Source organism: Sorex fumeus, unplaced genomic scaffold (genome assembly GCF_029834395.1).
Source record: "Sorex fumeus unplaced genomic scaffold, SorFum_2.1 ptg000046l, whole genome shotgun sequence".
NCBI classification, from domain to species: Eukaryota; Metazoa; Chordata; class Mammalia; order Eulipotyphla; family Soricidae; genus Sorex; species Sorex fumeus.
In genome coordinates, this window is record NW_026606103.1 from 3601106 (window position 1) to 3617906 (window position 16801).

The 16801-nt window shown below is 43.8% G+C and overlaps 1 protein-coding gene across 1 annotated transcript; it reads right to left on the reverse strand.

Annotated features, from left to right (window-relative positions):
- Window positions 1-12081: 12081 nt before the first annotated feature.
- Window positions 12082-13299, reverse strand: LOC130031209 (transmembrane protein 184C-like). Its single transcript, XM_056122475.1, has one exon. It carries the CDS (start codon window positions 13297-13299, stop codon window positions 12082-12084), a length of 1218 nt encoding a protein of 405 aa, XP_055978450.1.
- Between the last annotated feature and the right edge of the window lie 3502 nt (window positions 13300-16801).

Below are 16801 nucleotides of genomic sequence, written 5' to 3' on the forward strand. Positions count from 1 at the left end.
GTAGCAAAGTTTTGCTGGAGCTAAAGTGTAGTATGTAATAGTTAACTGTTAAGTATTCTAAAGATTTTGGCTATTTATAGAATAATGTGTTTGTGTTTGGGTTTTGTTACACTTGAAAGTTTTGTAATTTTCAGTGTACCAATATTGTCTAGTCTATGCATGTGTTAGAAGCTGTGAAATGATGGCTCTTAAACCAAGTTTGCGAATGTCTCCAGTATTTTAACTCAGAACTGTGATAGGATGAGAATCCACGTGTCCATGCTTTTCTGTTACTACGTGAGACCACAACTTGGGCTCTTCATAGAAAGGTTCCCCTGAAGAAATAAAATGAAGAAAGAAAAAGGAGCACAATCTGATGACAGTTAGCTCCCCATCCCTCTTTGCAAAACTGAGAGCTGGGATTATGAAGACATCACCATCTCAGGTGATGGTTTGATAGTATGATATTTTTAAGAACAGTTCTGAGTGCTTTATGAATAGGGAATTTTAGGAAAACAAAATATGTCTTAGGGTAAAGGGAACTTAAGATTTTAAATACTGTAGTAGAAGTTATTGTCTCGTGGGAAAATGGCCTTTAATAAAAAGGAGGAAAAATAGAAAGCTAGAAGAAATATTTGACTTCAAACTAAGGTAGATATAACTGATTTTAAATATTGTCCCCTTTCATAAAATTGTGTTAATTTTCAAGCACTGTTTTAAAGATATAAATATGAACAGTGTCTAACATTATCTAAACTGTGTACTGCAGATGGGGAAAATGTGGTTAAGCTAAATATTACATCAAATAGAATGTTTTTACACAATTTTAAAGCTTAAAAGATATAGAGGAGGCCCAAGCGATATTACAGCAAATAGAGTGTTTGCCTTGCATGTGACAGACCAGTTTGATCCCTATATGGTCCCCTGAGTCCTGCCAGGATCCCTGAGCACAGAGCCAGGCACAAGACCTCAGCTTCCTCACTCCCAACCTTTAACTGAAGTAAAGAAGAGAAAAAGAGAAAGTCAAAGAAAAGGAAAAATAGAGTTGTTATGCGTGTAACAAAATATTGAAGATGAGCATAAAATTAAATAATTTGGTGCATGATCATACCATATGTTTGTTTGAAATGAATTTAGAAACATTGTGTTCTTTCATTTAATTACCTGAGTATTACACATCAGGATGTTAGTGAGATATTTGCTTGTATCTTTCCTTAATGCCTTTTGTGTGTTTTGCTCATGTCAATTTCTTGTTGTGTTGGACAAGGAATACTTATAAAGCTATGCTTTTTCTATAAATCAATGTGTGAGTGGATTAATTCTAAAATACTAGCAATGCAGGTGGACTCTGATTAAAGAACATGGGCACTCATCACATTCACTTATTTTAAGCTTGAGTTGCCTTACATTGGTCTTAAATCCTAATACCTCCTTGGATGGCCCTGAGACAAGCTCTATACTAGCCTGACTTCTACAAGGGAGTGTGTCAGGGCCCACATGAATTATAACTGGATAATGGCTCTTCTTTGGAACAGGCTTAAGGAAGCAACTGACAAGGAAACTAAGGGGTTGGGAAAATGAAAACAAATTGGCCTGAAGCCTGTAGTTTGGGGAACAGGACCAGGTGTCCCTACACACCCAAAATTTCAAATCAACAACCTAAATACATGTCTCAAAATCTGGAGAAGGAACTACAAATAAAATAGCACTGTAGCACTGTCCTACCATTGTTCATCTATTTGCTCGAGCGGGCACCAGTAACGTCTCCATTGTGAGACTTGTTGTTACTGTGCTTGGCATACCGAATACGCCATGGGGAGCTCTCCAGGCTCTGCCGTGTGGGCGGGATACTCTCGGTAGCTTGTCTGGCTCTCAAAGAGGGACGGAGGAAGTGATTCCAGGTCAGCCACGTGCAAGGCAAACACCCTGCCCGCTGTACTATCGCTCCAGCCCACAAATAAGATACAAAGAGTGAAAGGATAAAATTTAAGTCAAGAGAGGAAATCAATAATATAGAAAGCACAAAAGAAATTCAAAGAATCAATAAAACTAGCAGCTGCTTCCTCAAATGATAAGCAAGAGAGACAAACCTTTCACTACACTCACAATCAAGAGAAAAGAAAAAAAATGTTCAAATAAAATAAATCAGAGACCAAAAGTGTAGATTACAACAGATCCCTTGGAATTTCAGTATGTAAGAGGTCACAATGAAAAACTTTATGATATTAAGTTGAAGAATCTGGAAGAAATGAACAGATTCTTAGAATCAGCACTGTCTGTCCTCCTATCGTAAATTGATTTGCTCGAGCGGGCCCAGTAACGTCTCCATTGTGAGACTTATTGTTACTGTGTTTGGCATATCGAATGCATCATGGGTATCTTGCCAGGCTTTGCCATGCAGGTGAGATACTCTTGGTAGCTTGCCAGGCTCTCCAAGAGGGGCAGAAGAATTGAACCCAGGTCGGCCTGGTTGGCTGCGTGCAAGGCAAACACCCTACCCGCTGAGCTATCACTCCAGCCCTCTTAGAATTATATCATTTTAAAAATCTGAATGAGAAGGATGTAGTGTTTATTAATAGACCAATCATGACTAAGTAGTCTCATCAAGAACAACATTCCAGGTCCAATGGGGTTACTGGAAAGTTCTATCTGACTTTCAAAGAAGGTTTTTACTAATATGGAAGAAAAGAATCATAGATCATATTGGTGAATGCAGAGATAACTTCTGACAAGTTTCAGAATCCATTCATGTTGAACAAAAGAACTTTATTAAAATAGGGGTGGAAGAAACCCTTTTCAAGGCAGTAATGACCATCTGTAACAAGCCCAAGGCCAAGATCTTTGTTTTTTTAATTGTTTTTATTTTATTTTCATGATTTTTGATAACACCCTTCAGTTTTCTCACCAAACTCAGGAGTCACTCTCCTGACTGATTCAGGGACCATATTGAATGCTAGGGATTAAACCCGGGTCAGCCACATGCAAGACAAGCACCTTACTCACTGTGTTATCCATCCAGCCCAACAGCCAGTATCATTCTTAATAATAAAAAATGCAAAATATTTCTTCTCAGATAAGGTACAAGGATGTCCACTATCCTTTCATCCTCCACCTTTATTCAATATTTTATTAAAAGTCCTGGCTACAGCAACAAGGCAAGAAAAATGAATCAAGGGATCAAAATTGTGAAAGAAGTCCAATCATTACTATTTGATCATGACGTGATAGTATATTTAGAAGACCCTAAAGAGTCAACCAAATGCTACTAAAATTAATAAATCAATACAGTAAAACTCGCTGTAAAAAACCCAATGCACAAACATTGGAGTCATTCTTATATACAAATCAGTGAATGAGAGGAGTAAGCCACCAAGGAGTCTATCCCATTTAAATTCAAAATAAATATATCAGTTTCCAAAATATCAAGTATCTCTGATTAAACCTAACAAAAGATGTAGATCTACATCATGAAAACTTTCAACCACTTAATAAAGACATAGAAGACCTTAGGAAATAAAAAACAATTCCATGCACAATTACAGACAGAAAGACTAAATTTATTAAAATTATTAATCTACCTTAGCTCATATATTCAACATAATTCCCATCCAAATTCAGATGACATTCTGCAAAGACCTAGAAAAGTCAGCAATATAGTTTGTACGGAATCACAAGAAACCACAAAAAGTCAAATCCATACTGAAAAAGAAGAGATTTGTAGGTATCTCAGTACCTATAATTTGAAACTATATTTATAAAACTATACAGATCAAAACTGCAGGGTACTGGCCTAAAATTAGGTTTTATTCAAGTTACTGGAATAAAGGTACTGCAAGGTACTGGAATAAAGTTTGGTTTTATGATCAATGTTAAGAATTGAATACTCAAGGTAAAAAATGTTTATAGACATAACGTTGATAAAAGGAGGTGAGAACATGAAAAGGAGTAAAGATAGCCTCTTCAAGAAATGTTGCTGAGAAAATTGGATAACCACAGGTAGAACATTAAAGCTGGATCCACATCCAAAAGTCAAATCAAAGTGAATAAAAGATCTTGAGATCTAACTGGAAACTAAAGTACATTTAGGAAAATATAGGCAGAATAGTCTGAGATTTCAACCTCAAAGATGTCTTCAATGATATGATTGGCAAAGGAAACAGAATTAAAAATAAACAAATGGGACTATATTAAAATGTTTCTGCATGGAAAAATGAAAGGCTGAAACTAAAAGACAGCCAACGAAATGTGAAAAAATCTTGCATTCAACACATCATAAAGGGTTGATCTCCAGGATATTTAAACTACTTAAAAAGATCAAAGAAAAATATCCAAAGACCTTATCAAGAAGTGGACGGAGGAAAGGACTGAGCGATAGTATAGGAGGTAGGGTATTTACTTTACCACAGCCAACCCGGGTTTAATCCTCAGCATCCTGTAAGGTTCCCTGATCATCGCCAGAAGTAAGTAATGAGGGCAGATCCAGGAGTAACTCCTGAGCACTGAGGTATCCCCTCAAAACTGAGATGGGCCAAAGAGATGCTGCATTTGGCAAAGGAACCAATTGATAGTCGAGCAGCAGGAGCTGCTCTCTATCCTCACATGGTGCCACCGCGACCCACGGGGACAAGATCCCTAGGTTTTTCGCACCATCACTGGACCTGCCAGCTGTGCCCCAGCAGTTTGTCTTTTAGTCCTGGTTTTGCTACTCTCTGGCCAGGGCCATCTGTCTGCTGGTGAGAGTCCTGTGCTCAGTACCTTGTAACTATCTGGATGTCTGAGCCCTGCCTGTACCTGAGCTATCCTGAGCATCAGAGCCTTGCCTCTAACTGCCAGAATCTGGGCACGAGTGATACTGTGCCTCGTGTCAGGGTACACCACACTACCTGATCTATTGGGAGGACAGTATCCAGAATGCATGTTCTCAGAGAGAGAGACAGAGAGACAGTCAGAGACAGAGACAGAGACAGAGATATAGACAGAGAAAGACAGAGAAAGAGAGATAGAGACAGACAGATAGAGAGAGCACCCCAACTCGGGACTTCCTTTAATCTGCTGCCAAATCCTACCCTCAGCATTCCAATTCTGTGTTCAGATTGGCTCCCTGTTCCATGGGCTGAGATTGGCTCCCTGTTCCTGGGACTCTACACCTCAGCTCCTGCTGTGTCTTTCCCCCCCTGAGTAGTGGTTACCTTAGATTCTTTTAGGGAGTGTGGCAAAGGCCTGTCTTCTAAAACTCCTTCCTGTCGGCATGTGGACGCTCGTTTTGCTTGGGACTCCTAGGTGCCACACTTGTTCCCTAACTGGAACAGTGGGGTAGGAGCCAGTGTCCCTGATGGCTGGTCAGATAATTAGTGGGGCTCCAAGACTCGAGAGACAGACATGCTCAGATCTGTGACAACTAAAAATTATTTCACTAAGACCAGGGAACTTTGGAGAGAATATTCCCATATGAAGAAACAGAAAATATAAAAACATCCCTTAACACCCATAGAAACATATAGAACCATTTACAAGTGAAGAACACATTTAACTATTAGCCTTGAAGAGATATTTTGCATCTTCTAGATTATGTGCTTCATAGTTCTTGTCCTTGTAGTTTGTGTTGGAATCTAAAATAATTATTTCTGTGACCTGTGTTTTAGTGGGTAGTCTTCTAATCAGTGACTATTATTATCATGGAAATGGGTTTCTGCAGAAGTTTTCTCTGTCTATTTGGACATTTATTTTTCCAATGCCCTTCCTGAGGCAGCAATAACATCTCCCTTTGGAGCTGGTTTTAAAGTTCTCAAATGCAACAGCAGTTCGGGCTCGATTCTTTCCTGTGTCCTCTGTTCCCTACTTCAATCGACTTTCTATCTCACTTTCAGTAGTTCTCCAAGGCTAACCCTTGAAACCAAGCCTAATATTTGAAACTTTCTCTGAATGTCCAGGGCAGTCTATGCTGCCAGTAGGCACAGACACGCCTCATTCATGGGTACTCACCATCAGACATTAAGGATGCTGAGTCTGGTGAGGGAAGGAAGGTATTGTCATTTGGATAATTTGCTCCTGTGTATGTACAGTTATCAGACAGCTTACCTTTGATATAAGGAAAAAGCTTCTAATGCAAGCTGTGAGTTCTAGGCCTAGCCAATATGAAACCAGAGAGCACTGAAAAGTGAGCAAAGAGACTTAAGGCAGTACAAGAAAATGTCTCCTAGACTGACTTGAGGAACTCAGGAAGGCTATATCCTCAGGCTTGTGTAGTTCACTGGATGGTGACACAGCAGCCACCGAAATATTTCTTCTACTTGTATGTTTTCAGATGGAGAAACCACCAAATGGTTCCAGATGACACATGATCGGGATGTCCTATGAACAACTGGGGAAAGTTTGATTTGAAGTTTCTCCATAAGGAAGGACTCAGCCACTTCTGTACCAAGTCTGGCCACAAACAATTTGGGAGGTCAAGTATGGCCAGCACAAGGAAGTATAAACCATAGTGCTGTCTGGGAACTCTATTAGTTTTGTAAAAATATGGATAAGCACATTGTTCACCTTATGTTCACCTGCTTTATGCTTTATGAGAAAAACCTGGACTTTGTTGGAATTGTAAATTGGAACCCTCTTTTCTTGCCAAATGCCATGAGACTAGAACAATGGACAACCCCTAAGAGCCCTCTTCCTGCAGTGCTCATAGCCCCAGAGTTGTTTCTCCCTTATCCATACCCACAAATGGATCTGTTGACCATCGGGAAAGCAGGAGACTTAGGATTTATGGCTTTGTGCCCACTTCAGGAGGCTCCCCAGGGATGCAGGAAATATCCAGGATCCATGTGCCTTTCTCCTTGAAAGTTATAGGCCAGATAAAGCCAGATCTAGGGAGATTCTCGAATGACCCTGAGAAGTACATAATGAAGTTCCAGGGCTTTCTGCAAGTGTGTGAAATGGCATGGAAAGTTATAATACTCATCTTATATCAAAACTTAAAAACAAACAAAAGAGTACTGTACAAAAGTACATAACTTGATTATGTACTTATCTGAGTCATATAATCATTTCTGGAGAATTCAGAATCCTTTGATAAATAATATATGTTCCACAGGGCAGTGGCAGTCTCTCATGTAGACTCAGGATGGAATTACAACCAGCCAACTGCTGCTTGGTGCCTAGACACTGTGAGTTACAGAGTAGAGAAAATAACAAGAAGCAGAGACTGACCCCTTAATTATGCTTTGTTGATCATTATTGAGCAGGAACCAGAGAAAACACCCACAATATTTTTAGAGTGTCAGGGAGGCAATTAGAAAATACACTACCTAAATCCTGATCCTATGCAAGGTGAATTAATCTTATGGAAAAAATGTTTATGCAGGCTGCCCCAGATACACGGAGAAAGTTTCAGAAGATAGGTGTGGGTCTGGAGGTTGTCCTTGGAGAACTATTGAAAGGGGCTTTGGCAATCTATTGCAACAGAGAACAAGAGGGCACAGGAAGAAATAGAGCCCAAGAGTGGTTTTGCATGTGAGGACTTCAACAGAAACTCAAAAGGGATATGTCATTTCTGCCATCAGGACGGGCACTGGAAAAGTTAATGTCCAAATAGGAGAAACTTCTGCAGAGACCCTGTCCATAATAATAACAAGCACTGGTTACAGGACTACCCACCAAGTCCTAGGTCCCAGAAATAGTTGCTCTAGATTACAACACTGCAAACCACAGGGACAAGAAGTTTGAAGCACAGCATCTACAAAATAGATATATATATTTTCAAGGTTAATAATTGTTTTCGTCTCTTGGAAATAGTTCTATGTCTTTCTATAGGGGCAAGGGAGTACTTTATACTTTCTATTTCTTCATATGAGAATATTTGCTCTAATGTTCTTTGGTTTTACTGAAATGGGCTTTAGTTGCCACATGTCTAACCATGTCTGTCACACTAGAGTCTTGAAACCCCAATGATCAGTCGACCACCATCATAGAAACTAACCACAGCTTCACCACAGCTCCAGTTAGGGAACAGGAGTTGTATTCTAGGGGTCCAAAGAAAGACCAGCACCCACATGTCAACAGGAAGTCATTTCAGAAGATGGGCCTTTGGCCCAATCCCTAAAATAAATTTAGGGTAATCACTCCTGACATTAGGAGTTAATGCTCTAGGGGATAAATTAATAATTTAGGGGAATGCTTCAGCAGAAGCTGAGGTGTAGACTGCTAGGTCACTTTCAATCTCTGCCTATGGACCAGGCAATCAGAACGTAGAATAGGATGGCTCGGGGTGGGACTCGGCAGTAGATAAAAGGAAGCCCCCCCGCCCTCTGTCTCTGAGCACACATTCTCTGGACTCTCTCCTCTCTCCGTGGATCAGTTCTTTCCTAGACATGGGGCTCAGACCCAGGAAGGGCTCAAGGTGCCCTGTAGTGACAAGGCACTGAGCACAGGACTCTCACCCACACACACATGAACACGGCCAGAGAGTAGGAAAGCAAGGTCTGCATGACAGGAACTGCTGGGATTGAGCCGTGAGGCCCTTTGGATGGTACAGAACATAGGATCTAATCTGCCTGGGCAGCTGTGCTGGAGACAGAGGAAAGTTTAGATGAGATAGAGAGCAACACAGGGACGGGACCCAGGCATTGTTCGTGGGGGGCAAGTAGACAGCTTGGGACAGGACAGGGAAGTCGTCCAGGGGTCCAGAAAGTGTCATGGACAGGACATGGCTATCATTCACAAGTAAAGGTGAGGCCTGGACATCTAGGGAAGGACCTGGAACCATTTTTTTCTGTACAAGAAACTAACTTTCAATCTTCTGAGTTTTAGGTGCAAATATTTCATACAATTCTCCCAAACCCACCACCGCTTTCTTGCTAACGAGAGTACAGCAGGTATGGCATTTGCCATTCTTTAGCTCTTTGGGTCACACCTGGCAATTCTCATGGGTTACTCCTGGCACTCTAATTACTCTTGGCAGTTCTCGGGGCACCATACAGGATACTGCAGATCTAAGCCAGGTCGGTCTTGTTCAGGGAAAATTTCCCACCTGCTGTACTATTATTACAGTAGGGCATTTGTTTTCTACACAGCCAACACAGATTGGATCCCTGGCAATTTATGTGGTCCCCTAATCACCAATAGGAGTGTTCCCTAAGCGGGGACTGTGGAGTAAGCCCCGAGAAAAGAAGATAAAGAAAGGATAGAAAGAATTGGTGAAAAAGAATGAAGGAAAAGAATGGAGGGAGGAAAGGCCGAAAGAAGACAGAATTGAAGGAGAGAAGGGAATAAGGAAGAATGAAAGAAAGAAATGAAAGAAAGAAAGTTAGAAATAAGGGAAAGAAAAACCAAAAGAAGCAATTATGAAATGTAAGAAAGGAAAGAATGGAAGGAAGAGGAGAAAGAGGAAGGAAGGAAGGAAGGAAGGAAGGAAGGAAGGAAGGAAGGAAAAGCCAGAAGGAAGGAAAGAAGAAGAAAATTGGAGGATTCCAGGACTGAAGGAAGGGAGGGAGAGAAAGAAATAGGATGGAAGGAAGAAAAAAGAACGAACGTATTAATAAAAGGGGGTAAATGGAGAGGGGAGTATGATAGGAGGGAATAAAGAATGGAAGAAAAAGGAAGGTAGAGAAATAAAGGAAGAAATAAAATAGAATAAAAGAAAGACAAAAGAAAGAAAAAGAAATGGGGAGGAAGTGAGGAAGGAGGGAATAAAGGAGTGAAGAAAGAAAGGAAGAAAAATAAAAGGAAGAAAAAGAAACGAGGATGGAATGAAGGAATGAAGGAACTAAGTAAAGAAAGAAATGAAAGAGAAAGAAGGAAGAGTTAATAAAAGAGGAAGGAAGGTATAGAGAGAGAAAAGAAAAGGGAGAAAGAAAAAAGAGGGGAAGGAAGAAAAAGAGAAAGCTGAAGGAAGGACTAGGAAAAGAGGGAAGGAGAGAAAGGGACAGAGGAATAAGAAAAAATAAAGGAACAAAACAAAAGAGAAAGAAATAGAAAAGAAAGATGGTATGAAGGAGAAGGAAGGAAAAGGGAAGGAGGGAAGGAAGGAAGGAAGGAAGGAAGGAGGAAGAGGAGGGAGGGAAGGAAGGAAGGAAGGAATGAAGGAAGGAATGAAGGAAAGGAGTGAGGGAGGGAGGGAGGGAGGGAGGGAGGGAGGAAAAAGGAAGGAAGGAAAAAGGAAGGAAGACAGGAAGACAGGGAGGGAGGGAGGGAGGGAAGGAAGGAAGGAAGGAAGCAAGGGAGGGAGGGAGGGAGGGGAGAGGGGAGGGAGGGAAGGGAGAGGGGAGGGAGGGAGGGGAGGAAAAAAGGAAGGGAGGAAAAAGGAAGGCAGGAAGGAAGAGTGGGAGGAGGGAGGGAGGGAGAGGAGGGAGGGAAGGGAGGGAAGGAGGGAAAGGAGTGAAGGAGAAAGGGAAGAAAGAAAGGAAGGACGAAAAGCGGGAAAGGAGGAAGGAAGGAAGGAAGGAAGGAAGGAAGGAAGGAAGGATGGAAGGAGGGAGGGAGGGAGGGAGGGAGGGAGGGAGGAGGGAAGGAAGGCAGGAAGGAAAGAAGGAAGGAAGGAAGGAAAGAAGGAAGGAAGAAAGGAAGGAAAAGGGAAAGAGGGGAGGAAGAAAGGAAGGGTGGAAGGAAGGAGGGAGGGAGGAAGGGAAGGGACAAAGGAAGGATAGAAGGAGGGAAGGAAGGGAAGGAGGAAGGGGGAGGGAGAGAGGGAGGAAGGAAGGAAGGAAGGATGAAAGGAAGGAAGGAGGGAAGGAGGGAGGGAGGGAGGGAGGGAGGGGGAGGGACAGAGGGAGGAAGGAAGGAGGGAAGGAAGGAACAAAGGAAGGATAAGAGGGAGGGGAGGGAGGGAGCAAGGGGGGAGGGAGAGAGGGAGGAAGGAAGGAAAAAAGGAAGGAAGGAAGGAAGGAAGGAAGGAAGGGAGGGAGGGAGGGAGGGAGGGGGGAGGTAGGCGGGAGGGAAGGAAGGAACAAAGGAAGGATAGAAGGAGGGGAGGGAGGGAGGGAGGTAGGGAGGGAGGGAGGGAGGAAGGAAGGAAGGAAGGGAGGAAGGGCGGAAGGGAAGGAGGGAGGGAAGAAGGGAAGGAGGGAGGGAAGGAAGGAACAAAGGAAGGATAGGAGGGGAGGGAGGGAGGGAGGGAGGGAGGGAGGAAAGAAGGAAGGAAGTGAGGGAGGGAGGAAGGGAAGAAGGGAGGGAAGGAGGGAGGGCAGGAGGGAGGGAAGGAGGGAAGGAGGGGAGAGTGGGAGGAAGGGAGGGAAGGATGCAGGGAAGGAGGGAAGGAGGGAGGGAAGGAAGGAACAAAGGAAGGATAGGAGGAGGGGACGTAGGGAGGGAGGGAGGAAGGGAGGGAAGGAGGGAGGGAAGGAGGGAAGGAGGGGAGAGAGGGAGGGAGGGAGGGAAGAAGGAAGGAACAAAGGATAGGAGGAGGGGACAGAGGGAGGGAGGAAGGGAGGAAGGGAGGGAAGGAGGGAAGGAGGGAGGGAGGGAGGAGGGGAGGGAAGGAGGGAGGGAAGGAGGGAAGGAGGGAAGGAGGGAGGGAGGGAGGGAAGAAGGAAGGAACAAAGGAAGGATAGGAGGAGGGGAGGGAGGGACGGAGGGAGGGAGGAAGGGAGAGAGGAAGGGAGGGAAGGAAGGAGGGAAGGAGGCAAGGAGGTGAGGGAGGGAGGGAGGGAGGGAGAAGGAAGGAAGGAGGAAAAGAAAGAAAAAAACACCCCCCTCCCCAGTTCCTGTGGGCAGACACTGGGACACTCCCTCTCTGCCTGTGGGATTGTGGGAGCCTCACTGGAGGCAGGTCAAGGTGAGCCTAATGAGTCTGTGCAGAACTGGAACTTGTACCTGGACCGAACGTCCTTATGTCTGATGTCTTCTCCATAGATTGGCTGTCCAAGCGATGGTCCTCTGCATTGCTCTAGGATGGGACGGAGGAAAAAGAATAAAAGAAAAAGGAGAAAGGGAGAGGGGAGTATGGTAGGAGGAAATGAAGAAGGGAAGAAAGAGGAATACAGAGAAATAAAAAGGATTAAGTACAGCACTGGATTATGGATTATGGCTTATGGATTCTGAAGTCTCAGCTTCTTCCATGTGTTCTTCTGTGTCATTTTACATGACTTACGTATATGTAACTGTACTAGGCACATTCTATTCTACCAGGACTTCTTCAAGCTCTTGGTGACTATCAATGTGTGGCAGTGATGTGGAAGAAGTGACTGAAGTGTCTGGTGATGAAGACAACAGGTTGAATTGCTCATCTTCATCCATTGGAACACTTTTACTTTTTGGATTCCCCCTTAACGTTTTGCTAATGTTCTTCGCCTGCTTAGAAATGTCACTTTTGATGTCAGAGACATCCCATATTTCTAGGAACAAAGAGCAACATGTTCCTCGTTCTTCTTCTCCCATATAAGGGGTATAAGAGAAGGTGTAGTGGTGCACTATGGCGGCAATGAACATTTCTATGCAGATGATGAAGTCCTGCAGCCCCGTGGCCACTGTCTCTTCTGTCTGCCACTCCCAGGTGGAGTTCTTGGAAATTACACCAAATTGCACCAGCAAAGCAATCAACACTGCTTGCCAGAATGTGACAAAAACGACAAGCTTCACACAAAGGAACTTTCCCATTGCCTGGATGGGCCTCAGCTCCTCTTTCAGGGCTTTACAAAATAGCAGGAGGCTATACACGGCAAAGGACTGGGACACGTTGTTGATGATGACCAAGTACATCCAGGCTCTGTTCAAGTTGAAGATTCCTTCACTGTACACCTCGAATATCTCACAGATCACGGCAGCGTAGGTGGTGATCAATCTGATCACGATGTACTGCAGCACTCCCAGCTTGCACCGGTACAGCAACACCTCTCCCACGGGGCAGGGCGGGCAGCAGCAGAAGGGTATGGGGGGCTGCGTCTTCTCTTTGCCTTCTATCATAGCTTCCAGGTTGGGGTACTGGCTCTTCAAGTAGTTGAATAGGAAGTTCATAAAGTTGTAGAGGACATACGCTTCGTAACACTCCCGCATGGTGTCCACGTAGATGGCGATGGACGGACACTTCAGAGCCACCCAGCTGTCTATGCTGTACACGGGCACCATGCAGAGGATCCTAATGATGGGTTTCTGGAGTTCGGGCCTCGTGTAGTGCACCAAGTGCTGCAGAATCTCCCAGAAGGTCACGGGGATGGTGAACAGCACAAAGATCCCGGGGATAAACCACACCTTGGTGTGGATACTGACTTCCAGCTTCCGCAGGTGCCACACACCCAGGGGGATGGTCAGGACCACGGCCAGCAGATAGAGGATCAGCACTAAGGGCCGGATCCAACGCCTCCAGTTCTTAAGTTTAGGCACGCAAGCGTCAAGCATTTCTCAATGGTTGAAGGCAAAGAGCGCAGAAAGTCTCTGAGGCCCCTGCGCTGAGGTCCAAGGTTATATAGGTGGATGCACATTCCATGTAACAAAGCAGCAGTGTGATGTCAGAGGTACCGCTGGGCGCCGCCCCCGCTGTACCACTGATGGCCGCCGGGGGCGCTGCGGGCAGCATCCTCGCTGCTTGCCTGCATCTGGCCCCTTACAAAGTCCTGGGACCCCTGGCGCGACCCCTTGCCCCTGAACCCCTGCACTCTGTCTGGCCTCTAAAGGAGAGCAGTGGCCTACATTGAGATGGTCCCGGCCCCTTCTCTCGGGGCCAAGCTTCCACCCTGGCTCTCCTGGTCCAATCTTGCTGATGATGTACAGGGGTGAGGCCCAAGAGGGTCCCTCACTCCCTGGGAACTCCCCGGACTGTTTGTAGGCTCTGGAGCTGCTTCTGCAGGGCTCTAAGGAAATCTGCCTGGAGCCGCAAACCCCGAGTCCAGTTCATCAGAGCAGAGCGCCCTGGTTGCCTCATTCCCGGGCAGATCTGCTTTCCCGGCCTCAGGTTTTTGTGGAATCATCTACTACATACAGTGTTCCTGTCTCATTAAGCACATTAAGCAATTAAATAAGTGGAGGGAGTTAATCCTTCCCCTAAAGCTGATCATCCTGGCATTCTTAATGATTGTGGTATGTCCTGAATGTGTGATCGCTGCAGAAGCCTAGTTTGGAACATAAAACCCAGCAACAGTCCAATATAAATACTGATTTCAAGGGCTGGATTGATAGAACAGCAAAAGTGTTCTTACCTTGTAGATAGCTGACCTGGCTTAGATCCCCGATACACAGTATGGCTGCTCTGACCTCCACCAGGAATGATGCCTGATCATATGGATTGCAGTACACCCAGAGCACTTTCAGATGGGACAAAAAAAAAACTGATTTTGTTCTCCAAAGCTCATAATGAATGCTGATAAAATGTAACAAGATTGAAAAGATTTCAAAAATTTATCCTCTGAAAAACCTGGCTTAAAGTAGAAATTAGGAAAAGACAGATGTTGGAAAAGCATCAATATACTTGTAAGTTAAACAGTAAACTTCCAAAGAAGCATAGGCATGTGGAATACAAAATTCAAATCAGCATTTTTAGTTGCATAAACATGTGAAACAAATTAGTGTGATTAATGCAGTCTCTCCAGGAAAAAAAAAAACCTTATTAATGCACTTCTAGTGAGGTGTAGAGATATATCACAGGGGTTAAGAGACTGGCCTTGCACATGTCCAACCCTAGTTTGACCCCCAGCACCACATATGCCCCCCAGAAATGCCAGCAGCAACACACACAGACTGAGGCAGGAGTAGTCAATAAGTACCACCAGGAACTTGTGGACTCTCTGAGCCCAAAGGGCAAGTCTTCAAATACATCCCCAAAGTTTCTACCCTTAAAAGCTAGAGAAAGGGCTGGGCGTGAGCTACACAAGATGGAAGGCATGACTTGTATGGGCACGGCCTGGGCTTAATCCTTAACAACCACATGGTGCCCAGCACCATCCAGAGGCCCTGAGTACTACAGGAGTGACTCTGGAGAATTTCTGAGGAGAACCCAGCAAAAGTAAGAAAGTAAGCCATGAAGAACTACCATATCAAAAGTAGATGAAGGAAATAAGAAATAAAGACATGATTCAGCTGACACAGAAGGCAGTTCTTTGAAATATTAACACAATTGAGAAATCTCAAGACAGACTCACCGAGAACAACAGAAACTTATCTCCTACCCTGTCAGATGAGAACTAGAAACTCATCTCATACACTGTCAGACTACAGTTACAACTGAAAATCTTACCTAAGGGCTCTGGTTTAACTGTTACTCTCCAATTCCATAACAGTTAAAGAATGTTACAAACCTAAACCCAGTAACAAAATCTCCTTCAATCCCTACCTACTCTATGTAATAGACATAAAGGCTATACAAGTAAGCATCATATGAATAAATTACTTTCAAAAAATAGCTTCCATATTCAACCTGATTTCAAACTCTTTGTGAAAACAAGAAACAGGCACAAGTTTACAGCATTTCAAGATACAAAAAGTTATTAAAATATGTATGCTTCTATGCATAATACTGCAATTACCTAGCAAGGGTTGTGGTGGCATAGTGAAGGGATGGACTAAAAGTATAACATGGTTCTGGAGGTGGGGACATGGCAATTGTTGGCCAGGGAACTGTTCTAACTGTATGTCAAAACCATAGCTGGTATTAAAACTATTATAAGCATATCACCTAAAATGTCATATTTTTTAAAATTTCACTAGTGTTCCCCACTTTTAATTTTCTCAAAACTATGCTCCAGCAATAACCAATTTACTTACCTCTTAATAAATACTTAGTTTTCATTTTTACGGAAACAGACACAGGGAAAGTTCATTTGCTATTACAATTACAAAGGAGCAGTTTATCTTAAACCCAATTTTGTAAGTTCAGAGAGAGATAACAAGAGTAAAGCTGTGTAGCTGAACACAGTTTGATCTCCAGCTCCACATATGGTCCCCCTGAGCACTGCCTGGAGTGATCCCTGAGCACAGAGCCAGCAATTAGCCCTAAGCACCACCAGGTGTGACCCAACCCCCGCTCCCCACTCCTACCACCAACACCTCATTATGTAAAAAGCCAAATCCATACACATGACTAGTCTCAGTGCTCATAAACAAAGAGAGAGGGGAAAATATTAGTCCCAAGGGCTCCTGGGTGGAGAAGTCAATAAAGCACAAGCAAGTCAAATGGGAACAAAAAGCCTGGAGACAGAGCTGGACCTTGAGAAAGCAGGAAGGACAGCAGCCCAGAGCAGGTGACACAGTAACCCCAGGTCATGGCATGGCCAGAGACGTGAAGACACCTCCCTCCTCTGGGCACATCATTAAGCACTGACCCCTTTAACTCTTCCACAAGAAGAAAACATCCAACCCCATCAAAAATGGGGCGACGAAATGAACAGAAACTTTCTCAAAGAAGAAATTCGAATGGCTAAAAGGCACACGAGAAAATGCTCTACACCATTAATCATCAGGGAGATGCAGAGCAAAATAACAATGAGATATCATTTCACACCACAGAGACTGGCGCACATCCAAAAGAACAAAAGCAACCGGTGTTGGCGCAGATGTGGAGAGAAAGGGATCCTCCTTCACTTCTGGTGGGAATGCCAATTGGTTCAACTCTTTTCGAAAACAGTACGGACGATTCTCCAAAAATTAGAAATTGAGCTCCCATTTGACCCAGCAATACCACTCCTGGGAATATATCCCAGAGAGGCAAAAACGTACAGTCAAAGTGACATCTGCACTTGTTTGTTCATTGCAGCGCTGATTACAATAGCTAGAATCTGGAAAAAACCTGAGTGCCCGAAAACAGATGACTGGTTAAATAAACTTTGGTACATCTACACAATGGAGTACTGTGTAGCTATTAGAAAAGATGAAGTCAAGAAATTTACATACAATTGGTACTACATGGAAA

Coding starts and splice junctions, on each gene's coding strand:
- LOC130031209 (XM_056122475.1), bottom strand. CDS start 13,299: ATGCTTGACGCTTGCGTGCCTAAACTTAAGAACTGGAGGCGTTGGATC.